Genomic DNA, 10,871 nt, shown 5'->3' with positions numbered 1-10,871 from the left:
GCTCTGTGCAGCCCTCGGCAGCATGGAGGTTAGCTCAGGTACCTACCTGCCTTGTAAGGCTTGGCAGGATGTGGGGTCAGTGCAGACTTGCAGTTGGTGGGGGCTAGGAGAAGGAATGCCTCCCCTCTGTCCCCACCCCCAAAAGGAACCAGGGCTAATTCGTGGCTAGAAGGAGGCCACATCTCCCCTCTGGGCACTAGTGCATTCTCTCTTCCTTGGAATGTCCTGGCCCCCTGGCCTAAGGATCTCGACCCTTACGGGCACCTCTTCTGTTCCCCAATGTCCTTCACCCCTTTACAGAGGTGCCACATGTAACCAGTACTGTTCTAAGATGGTGTAAATAGTTATCTATTATTTATTTAAGAGGCAGGGCCGGAGAGGAGAGCTCTAAGACACTGGTTCACTCCCCCCCACCCCCCAAAAGCCTGTAGCAGCCAGGGCTGGGCCAGGTGGAATCCAGGAGCTGGATCTCTCGCTTGAGAGGCAGAGATCCGCGTACTCTGAGCCGTCATCACCTGCTACCTACTAGGGTGTGCATTAGCAGGAAGCCGGGCGGGAAGTGGAGGCGGGACTTGAACCCAGGTGCTCCAGTATGGACTGAGAGCATCCCAAGCAGCGCCTGCACTGCGGCAGCAAATGCCTGCGACGGGCGGTCGTTGGGTCTGTCTTCTCCCATCACGCCCCTGTCCTCAGCTCGACCTGGAGCCTCCGGATAGCGAATGTGCCCCGCGTTCTGACTTCCTGTCACGCCCAGTTTCCCTCCAAGGAGGGCGGCAGCCAGGTCTGTGCTTCGTGCAACCTGCTCAGAGCAGTTTCCTTGACCCCTCTACCCAGCTTGTTTTCTTCCAAGCATCCGGACTTCCCTCATTTGATCTCTAGAAAAATGTAAATGCCACCCTTGTCGTTGGCTCAGTTTCCAGGAATAGTAGCGCCCCTTCATTGGTGCTGCCTGAGTGACTGTTCGCTCCATTTTCCTCCCTCTGGATCCTTCTTATCCCGGGCCAGTAGGGGGTGCCGGCCTCCACCCAGGATCTCGCCCGGCCTGAGCCTTCCCTGCACCCAGCCCACCGGGCCCCCTGCCGGACCCGCTTTCTAAGCCGTGTCTCCTCCATTTTCTCCAGTCTCCGGGGCGGGGTCTGGGTGGGCTGAGGGCGAGCAGAGACCCCCGTGGCGGAGGTGGCCGACTAAATCCCGCATTGGTCCTCCCCTCTCTGGGATTTGCAACTGGGCCTCCCGGAGTGCTCGCGCCCCTCACCTTCCCCCTGGGGCACGGGATGCGGGGCGGCTGGGCGCGCCGGAGATGCTCCGGGCGGGGAAGAGCCGTCGAGCTTTGGAGGAGGAAGGGGCGCTGGTCGTGGAGATGGGGGCCGGGGTGCACACTTGGGGTTGGGGGTGGTTTCCGCCGTCCTCCCGTCCCCGCCGGGTGGCAGGGCGCACGCTTCCAGCAGCCTCTCCCGATGACCTCCAGCCGCGAAGGGCGAGCGGGAGGGGGCTGGGCTGCGGGTGCGGGCTCCGGGAAGCTGGCGGGGCCAGGGAGGGGCGCTCAAGTGGCCCGACGACCGACCAAAGGGGCCCGGGAAGGTACTGGGACGCACGCGGGCAGAGGATCGTCCCCGGGGGCGGGCGCAGCGAAAACACCTTGGGAGGCGGCGCCGCGCGGCTGAGCGCCGCTGCCCTGGGAATAGGACGGCGCTCGGCACCGCGAGCTGAGAGCACTTTCATAAATTTTGTATGGGAGGCGCTCCGTGAGCGGGGGCGGGGAGCGGAGCAGGAGGGAGGGAGCTAGCGAGCGAGGGAGGGAAGGAGGAGGAGGAGAGGTGGGGGAAGCCGGGGGGGAGGAAGGGAGGCGCCCCGCTCCGCCGCTCGCTCGGTCCTGCAAACGCGCGCCGGGCGCTTTCCCCGGAGCTCGGCGGTGCGTGCGAGCGCCCTTTTGCAGCAGCCGCGGCGGCCGCTGCCCGAGGGGGCGGAGAGGAGGGGGCCGCGGCCGGCCGGCCAGGGGGCGGCGTCCCCCGTCAAAGCCGCCTGCAAAGTGCTCGGGGCGGCAGAAGCAGGCCTCCGGCGGCGCGGAGCAAAGCGCTCGCCCGGGGGCTGAGCGAGCGCGCGGGGCTGCCCGTCAGCGCCGCGGTTGCTGGCGGGCGCCGGTGTCCTCGGCGCGGGGCTTGGGCTCACCATGCCCCTGCGGGGCCGGGCCGCCGGGCACAAGCAGATCCCGGGATTGCCCCCGCCTCGACGCGCTCGGATTAGCTGCAGCTGGCGCCCAGGGATTTGAATCTGGACCTCGAAAGGAAGCGCGCCTAGGCCGACCTCGGAGCGGCGGCCCCGCGGCCAACATGCTTCGAAAAGGTGAGTTGGAGCCTCAGGGGCAAGTTGGAGTTGGGTGCGCACGGGACAGAGCCACGAGCCCGGGAGCCGCCCGGCGCCAGGGCTCTGGCTCCGGGAAGCGGCCTCTGGCGGGCAGGCGGGCTTTGCCGGACGCACCCACCAAGAGCTTTGCCGCCGGAGCTCAGCTCCCGTCGGCGGCCGGTTGCGAAACGCGGGGTTTGCTCCGTGGATCAAGTGGGCAGGCCTAGGGAGAGGGGTCAGTCTGAGACAGAGTGAGCGGCCCGTGGCGAAAGGGGAGCCGGTCTCCTGGGACCTTTGCTTTGCCATTATAAAGTTTTGCACTTCCAGGCTCCGTTCCCTGCGCGGGCACCCGCTCCTGCCTCTGCCGCTTCGGCGAGGCCGGTTCCCAACCAGTGCAGACGGCGGCCGGTCACCGCGCTGCCCCGGCGCTCGGCGCGCGCCCTGGCTCCACACGCGCGGCACGGACGCGGGCACTTTCCCTGCAGCCCTGCCTCATACTCAGGGACGGCTTCCGGGCACTTCGCGGCCGAGGGTGGGGATCTGCAAGCGCGTGATGGCCGGACGCTCAAACTTTCCTTGTGGCTGGGGCAGAGGGACGCGAAAGCGGAGGCCGCGCCGGCAAGTGTGTGCCGCCGGTGCCAGGCTCAACTTGAGGACAGCTGGCTGCGCGACCATCTCAGCCGGGTACTCAGGCAGCGGGTCCCCGGAACCAAGCGCGGCAAAGTTGGCGCTGGCTCCTGGAAGTCCCGCCGCGCCCCCACGTGGTGGCCGCGCGGGGCGCCGTCTCTCGGGGCCCAGGGAGGGCAGCTGACCAGCCTTGAACCCGCGTGCTCGGCACCCGCCACCCGCTGCTCAGGTCTCTGCGTCTGCTTCGCCCCCCATCCCGAGTCCCGGTGGCGGGCTGTGGCGCCCCGCAGGGACCCCCACCCCGGTCCCTGGTCCCGGTCGAGCGGCGGACGCGCCGCGGCGCCTGCGGCTGGCGGCCCCGGCCCTGCGGGAGCGGGCTGAGGCGGGAGCTCAGGTATTGGAGGGGCCTGATCCCTGCGCACCGCGCTCCAGCCTTAATCCGCCCCTGTTTCCATGGCAACAGACCGAGGTGTCGTAAGCACAGCATTCTGACCTCACAGCAGGATGGGGAAGGAGAAAACGGGCAGGGGGAGGTGGCGGAGGTGGGGAGCGGGGAGCGAAGCCCCAGGGTGGGCCGGGAGAAGCAGATGTGGGGGTGATGAGCGAGACCCACCCAGATAAGCAGGTCAGATGTGGGGGTGAAGAAGCCTTCGGTGGAGGCAGCAAAGGCTGAGTGGTGGTCGCAGATGGGCCGAGAGAGGAGGCTGGGTTGTCCCGCGGTGTGGGCACAGTCGCAAACTTGTGTGTGACTTGTGTCCTCCACGTGGCTGGGTGCAGCTGCTGCCTTCTGCTGTGGTGTGGGAAAAGTCTGCTCCAGCGATGCGCCCCGCTTCCAGGTTCCTGCAGAAAGGGACGAGAAGTCCTCTCAGCGGGAGAAGGTGCCTGCTGCCTGCGGAGCTGAGCACAGGCCCTGGTCTGGGGAGCATAGGCCTGGAGTGTGCAGCCTTGCCCCAGAGGTAGAGGCTTCCCAGGCAGTTTTAGGAGGCCGCGGTGTCTGGGCTGCAGGTCTGTGATGGAGATGATGGAGAGGAACTGGCACCTGATCTCCCTTTTGGTCTTTGGGCAATTTACAGTTAAAAAAGAGCCTGGGAACGGCCCACACGGGCTGTTTACATGGCTTAGGTGCCCAGGCAGCCTCCTGGAGCCTCCCTCCCATCCCCACCATCCCCGGGCCCCACTCTGGGTGAGCCCGGTGCATTCTGGGGCCCGCTCCCTTGGGGGAGGCTCCTTACCCTGCCCTAGAGGTGGCCGCTGGAGGCCTGGTGGTCACGTGTGCGTGTACCACGCGGGCTGTTTTTCCCTTCCTGCTCTGCTTGGGTAGCAGGAGAGGTTCCACCAACAAAGAGGTTTGCACCTGCTTTGGCCTGAGGAGAGCAGCACACAGAAGCCCTTTGCTGGGCTGGGCTCGGCTTGGGTGGCCTGGAGCCTGCTGCTGGGATGTTGTAAGGGCAAATGAGTTCTGTTTGGGTCCCCTGCTGGGCATTTTTCTCCCTCAGCCCTGGTCCTGATGCCTTGGATTTGTCTCTGCTGCACACACACAGTGGAAGCTCAGATTCTCCGTGTGGATTCTAGGTGTGTGCCCAAAGCCAAGACTGTGCCTGAGGCTGATGCCAACAGGGGCGCCATTGAAGTGTCTGCTTCTAGATTCGTTCTCGAGGACTGCAAACATGCTGTAGGATGGGCTCCGGTCGCTGCTGCAGAGCCTGCCCCTGGACCTGAGGAAGTTGAATGCTCTATTTATAATCCAAAAAAGGATTTGAAGGATAATCCTGGGGGAAGGAGGAAGAGAAAAATACTTTTGGTTTTCTGCAAAGGGTGGGGCTCGTGGTGCTGATGGTAGAGTGCCCTGTGGAGTTAGGGGGCTCCGTGGTAGGAGGCCCCCAGAGGAGTCCTAGGACCATAAGAACCATCACTGATTTCAGGGTGTCCTATTAAAACTGTCCCCTGGCAGGACCTTTTAGGGGGTTGAGGGCCTTGCATTTCTTGATGAGCAGATTCTACTGGCCACAGCCCACCTCTGTGAACAGAAACAGCCCAGTGGGGCCTACTGCTGATGGGGCTGGGGGCTGAAGGCTTTGGTGGCTTCCCTGCCTGCTTTCCCATCTCCTCGCCTGCCCTGGCAAAACCTGGGATGGAGAAAGCAGGCCTCTGGTCAAGAGATGGCAGGCAGGCAGGGCAGCTGAGGCCCCGCCAACCAGCAGTGTCCAGGAAGGAAGGGCAGCCTGCTGGGTGGGGGTTTTTGCTTTGCCAGAAGCAGCCTGCTGAAGTTGGGGATCTATGGTTTTCATTTTTAGAGTTATAAAAACAGAATGCAAATCAAGAGCCTCTGGGCTAATACAGAGCCTTTCCTTAAACTTTTTGTCTTGTTAAGCAAGGAAATAGAGTGCCAAATAGGCTTTGTTAAGTGGCAGTCTAATTAATAATTTAAAATCTTGTAGCTGTCTTTCATTAGAATTTATCTGTACATCAACCACAAAATCAGTCAAACACACTCATTTATAAGTTAATGCCATCCCTGAATAATTCACAAAGAGCTAGATTAAGGCCTGCAACCCAGTAAGATGCATTTTGTTCTTGGTTCCCATAGCCAGATGGGTTGGCTTGGTGGTAGAGTTGGCCTTCTCCTATGTGGGAAGAATGGTATTGTCAGGTGGCTGTTGGATTTGAATCCGGAGCTTCCCCAGGTGACCAGGGGGCCTCCTCATGGGCAGGTGGGAGTGGGCTCCATCTCTACTTCTCTTGGGAGGCAACAGGGTTTGGAGCTACTGGTAAGAGGGCCCTTCTTGGCTCCAACAATGAGAGGGAAGAATGGTCTATGGACCCAAGGTGCGCTTTTTTGCTGCAGAGGAAGTGTGGCTTTTGAGCCCAAATTCAGGTGCAGACATGGAATTTCAGATTTCCCAGCCCACTTCTGTCCAGATCAGGGAGTCAGCCTGGTGGAACCAATCTGGCCCAGCCAGCCTCTTTCATTAGAAGCTTCTGGGCAGCTTCTCTCCTCAAAGCTCCTGGTCCTATGCCAGGAAAGAGAAGCCAAGAGGAGGAATTTTAGGAGGGCACCAGGACGCCTCGACAGAGAGGCAATGAGTTGCTAAGTGAAGCTCATGTGGGCACTTGCTCATCAGTGGCTAGGATAAAAGGAAGAACAGCAGTGCAACGCGCCCCCGTGAAGACGGACAACATGGACAATACGCTTGGCCCTGTCATGCCAACACAGGGCCAGGTCCTTACTGTGGAGTCTTGAGTTCTGTTTTCCCAAGGAAGCTGTCCAGGACCCAAACTCCCAGCGTGGAACACGAGTCCCCTCATTGCGGGAATGAGCCCTGGAGTTTCTGGTCTCTGCCTGGGCTCAGCAGCCGCGAGCGAGCCCTGTGGAGGTTACACAGCGTGGCTCCGGGAGACCAGGTAGGGACCTAGAGCAGGCACGCACTTGATGCGGCTGAGGTGCTTGGCCACGTTGGGAAAGGGAAAGAGAAAAGCCTGCTGACCCATGGTAGGTGAGCCCCAGGAAGGGCAGCCTTGTGGGGTGACTCAACTCCAAGTTCTGGCTGTGTCTTCAGGGCCTGGAAAAGGACAGAGCAGTTCACTTGCTGGGGAAGAGGGGAGGAGGGGCAGGTATCGTGAAGGATGTCAAGAACGGATCTGCTTGGTACCATCTGCAGTGAAGTAGCGGGTAAGGTTAAAGCAGAGAGGAGATGACAGCGAGGGAACAGATGGCCGAGGAAGCAAAATAGCTGGCGAAACGGGAACGGAGCCTCCAGGGACAGCAGAAGGCAGGACCTCCGCGCACAGTGCCGGGAGCAGCCCTTGCCTGGGGTTCCGAGGCCAGACCACCGCTGGCAGAAGTCAGTCAGAGCGAGAGGAGCCAGGCTGTGTGGCCTCAGCAGAAGGGTCTCCCCAAAGGCCAGGAAGGAGACCCGGGAAGCCATCAACTTCAAGGCTAGGGTCCTTGGAGCACGGATCACCTAGGATAGCGGTGAACTGGGGAGAGGAGGTACAGCTGACTTGCTGCCCATCACCGGAGTGAGGCGAAGCCACCTTGAGTCTCACAGAGCATGCCTGGCTGGTCTGCTGGGAGGAGACGCAGTGCTAAGTGGAAACAGGCAGCAGGGAATGCATTGCTCTTCCCAGCCTGCCCTGGGACCCCTTGCTCCAATCCCTGGCCCCGTGCTCACAATAGCTGCTCATATTTGCTGAACAGGTGCCACAGGTCAGCAGGCTTCTCTTTCCCTTTCCCTAACGAGACTTTCCCTTTCCCAACGTGGCCAAGCACCTCACCCGCATCAAGTGCGCGCCTGCTCCAGGTCCCTACCTGGTCTCCTGGAGCCACACTGTGTAACCTCCACAGGGCCCGCTCGGGGCTGGTGAGCCCAGGCAGAGAGAGACCAGAAACTCCAGGGCTCATTCCTGTAATGGGGGGACTCACGTCCATGCTGGGAGTGTGGGTCCTGGACAGCTAAGTGTATTCTGTGCCTTCATACCATTTCCACAACTACCCTGCAGGTTCTATCTGTACTTATTCCTACTTAAATTTTTATTTATTTGAAGAGACAGAGATTTTCCATCTGATGCTGGCTCATTCCCCAAATATCCACATTATCCAAGTTGGACCAGGCCAAAACCACAAGCCTAGAACTCCATCCAGGTCTCCCAATTGGGTAGCAGGAACCCAGCTACTTGAGCCATCACCTGCTGCTCCTGGGGTGTGCATTACAGGAAACTGGAATCGGCAGTGGTGCTGGGTCTTGAACCCAGGCACTCCTGTATGGGATGCAGGCATCTCAAATGGCACCTTAACTGCTGCCCCAAATGCCTGTCCTTTATTTCTACTTTAAAGAGAGGAAACTGAGGGGCTGACGTTGTAGCACAGCGGGTTAAGTCGCTGCCTCTGATGCCGGCATCCCATATGGAGCCAGTTAGAGTCCTGGCTGCTCCACTTCTTTATTTTATTTACTTATTTTATTTATTTATTTATTTTTATTTTATTTTATTTACTTATTTTATTTATAAGTCAGAGTTACACAGGGAGAGAAGGAGAGGCAGAGAGAGCGAGCGAGGTCCTTTCATCTGCTGGTTCACTCCTCAATTGGCCGCAACGGCCGGAGCTGTGCCAATCCAAAGTCAGGAGCCAGGAACTTCTTCCAGGTCTCCCACGTGGGTGCAGGGACCCAAGCCTTTGGCCATCTTGTACTGCTTTCCCGGACCATAGCAGAAAGCTGGATCTGAAGTGGAGCAGTGGGGACTCGAACCATATGGGATGCCAGTACTGCAGGCAGTGGTTTTTTTTGTTTTTGTTTTTGTTTTTTGTTTTGACAGGCAGAGTGGACAGTGAGAGAGAGAGACAGAGAGAAAGGTCTTCCTTTTGCCGTTGGTTCACCCTCCAATGGCCTCCGCGGTAGGCGCGCTGCGGCCGGCGCACCGCACTGATCCGATGGCAGGAGCCAGGTGCTTATCCTGGTCTCCCATGGGGTGCAGGGCCCAAGGACTTGGGCCACCCTCCACTGCACTCCCTGGCCACAGCAGAGAGCTGGCCTGGAAGAGGGGCAACCGGGACAGAATCCGGTGCCCCGACTGGGACTAGAACCCGGTGTGCCGGCGCCGCAAGGCGGAGGATTAGCCTAGTGAGCCGCGGCGCCGGCGCAGGCAATGATTTTACCCGCTACACCACAGCGGTGGCCTCTGCTCCACTTCTGATCCAGCTCCCTGCTAATGGCCTGGGAAAGCAGCAGAAGATGGCCCAAGTCTTTGGGCCCCTGCACTCATTTGGGAGACCTGGATAGAGTTCCAGGCTCCTGGCTTCTGCCTGGCCCAGCCCTGGCCATTGCAGTCATTTGAGGGAGTGAACCAGTGGATGGAAGATCACTCTCTGTTTTTTCCTTTCTCTCTGTAACTCTGCATGTCCAATAAACAAGTCTTACTTAAGAATACAGAAAAAAGTAATGAAGAGAGGAACCTGCAGCTCAGATCAATGCAGGTTTTTGACAGGCAGAGCTAGACAGTGAGAGAGAGAGAGACAGAGAGAAAGGTCCTCCCTTCTGTTGGTTCACCCTCCAAATGGCTATTACAGCCGGCGCACTCTGCCAATCCGAAGCGAAGCCAAGAGCCAGGTGCTTCTCCTGGTCTCCCATGCGGGTGCAGGGCCCAAGCACTTGGGACATCCTCCACTGCCTTCCCAGGCCACAGCAGAGAGTTGGACTGGAAGAGGAGCAACTGGGACAGAATCCAGCGCCCCAACCGGGACTTGAACCCAGGGTGCCGGCGCCGCAGGCGGAGGATTAGCCAAGTGAGCCGCAGCGCCGGCCGAATGCAGGTTCTTGCCCTGGGCCACCTGGCTGGCACGTTGTTGAGTCAGGACACAATCTGCCAAACCCAGTCTTTCCTTTGCTGTCTCAGTCCCTCAGCTCCTCTGTCTCACGTGCCCATCTGTCCCCATCTCTGTGACATGTGTTTTGTGGGGTGCCGAGCACTGCTGAATCATCTATGTCCTGTTGCAGAGGTCCCCAGTAGTTCCCACGCACTCCCTTCCTGGTGTCCCTCCGGGAGGCTCCCTGGTTAGATCCAGGGCTCCTGGATGAGCTGCTCTCTCATGCCTTCTATTCTCCATGTCTTGGAAGACACCCTCACCTCTGTCTCCTGCTCTGGTTTCTTCACTGGGGACAGAAATGGGACAATGGGCCCCGGTCCCCTCCTGCCTCCATTCATTCCCCTGAGAAGAGCCCAAAGCCATGGTTTCCGTGGGGGCAGGGACTGCCTGATTCTCTGCCCTCCCCTTAGGTTGCTCTCCCTGATTCCCCTTCCAGACTTACCTGATGCACCTGCTAGCACAGCCACACCTCACACTGGCTGGGTGAGGCAGACCCCTGCACCTGCCCCTCCTCCTGCAAAGTACTCCCTCACCCCTGGGGCCTTCCCCTGATCTAGCCCTGGCCTGCCAGCCAGGGTGGCTACTGCAGGACCCAGAGCTGACCTCCAGAAAGCGCTTCTGACCCCTTTGAGCCACTACTGAGTCCCAGAGAGGCCACATTCTTCCCACAGTTCTTTTGGACCAGAAAGAGGCTGAAGGCGGGCGGGGCTTCTCAGTGATCTCGGGCAGGAGAGGAGCAGAATCCCGCTTAGGAGCCGAGGCTCTGCTCCCCCGCCCAGGAGGCGGGGTGTCTTATCTAAGAGATTCAGCGGTGCTGGTGCTCCCGAGCCTGTGATTACTGTCTAATCAGTCAGGGAAGTCTGGATACAAAACTGCACACAGACCCCATGATCTGATTCAGGAGACTCACTCTGGAGGCCTCTGTACTGGCGCATCACCAGGGTTGGCACAAAACTCTGTGTGTGTGTGTGTGTGCGTGCGCACATGTGTGCTCCTGTAGACAGAAACACACCTGGTGAGCGTGCAACAGTCTCCCTGCAGTGTGCTGGAGCATACGTTGGCACCCACACCCTCCTCCGTCCACCACTCACTGGGGCCCCTAAGAGTGGGTGGGCCGGCACTGGGTTTGCCATGTGATGGATGCAAAGCTTGCTGAGTGGGTGTGTGGGCTGCCCCCGCAGGGGCTGGGTGGGCATGACGCATCCTGTGGCTGCCCGGGGACAGACCACGGCAGGCCCGAGATGGGATCTCCTGCGCGCTCACTGGGCGGTGGGATCCCGAGGATAATGGCACCAGCCAGGGTGGCCTGCTGGAAATGAACCGAGTCGGGAGGCATGCAGGCTGTCGCGCCTCGGCCCGGCCAGGTGGCGTGGAAGTTTGCTTCTCCCTCCAAGACTGTACTAGTGGGGTTTGCTGTGTCTCTCTGCGCGCCCGAGCCAAGTCCTAGTGAAGGGGCCTTGCCCTCTGCAGATTCATGAGGCCCTGGGGGGAAAACTGGCATTCTTCGCAGGATGATTTATTTATAGGGCGATTGGATGAT

The 10,871-nt window shown here is 59.9% G+C and overlaps 1 protein-coding gene across 1 annotated transcript in view; it reads left to right on the top strand.

The window, feature by feature from the left end:
• The first annotated feature begins 2,153 nt into the window (after positions 1-2,153).
• The window catches only part of RTN4RL1 (reticulon 4 receptor like 1), a 74,607-nt gene continuing 65,889 nt past the window's right edge, over positions 2,154-10,871 (top strand). The window contains exon 1 of the mRNA XM_062174969.1: positions 2,154-2,343. Coding sequence (XP_062030953.1) covers positions 2,331-2,343 — 13 coding nt within the window. The 5' untranslated portion in view covers positions 2,154-2,330. The remainder of the gene's footprint in view (positions 2,344-10,871) is intronic.

This window comes from Lepus europaeus, chromosome 18 (genome assembly GCF_033115175.1).
Source record: "Lepus europaeus isolate LE1 chromosome 18, mLepTim1.pri, whole genome shotgun sequence".
NCBI lineage: Eukaryota > Metazoa > Chordata > Mammalia > Lagomorpha > Leporidae > Lepus > Lepus europaeus.
This window is presented reverse-complemented; position numbering and strand designations above follow the sequence as displayed.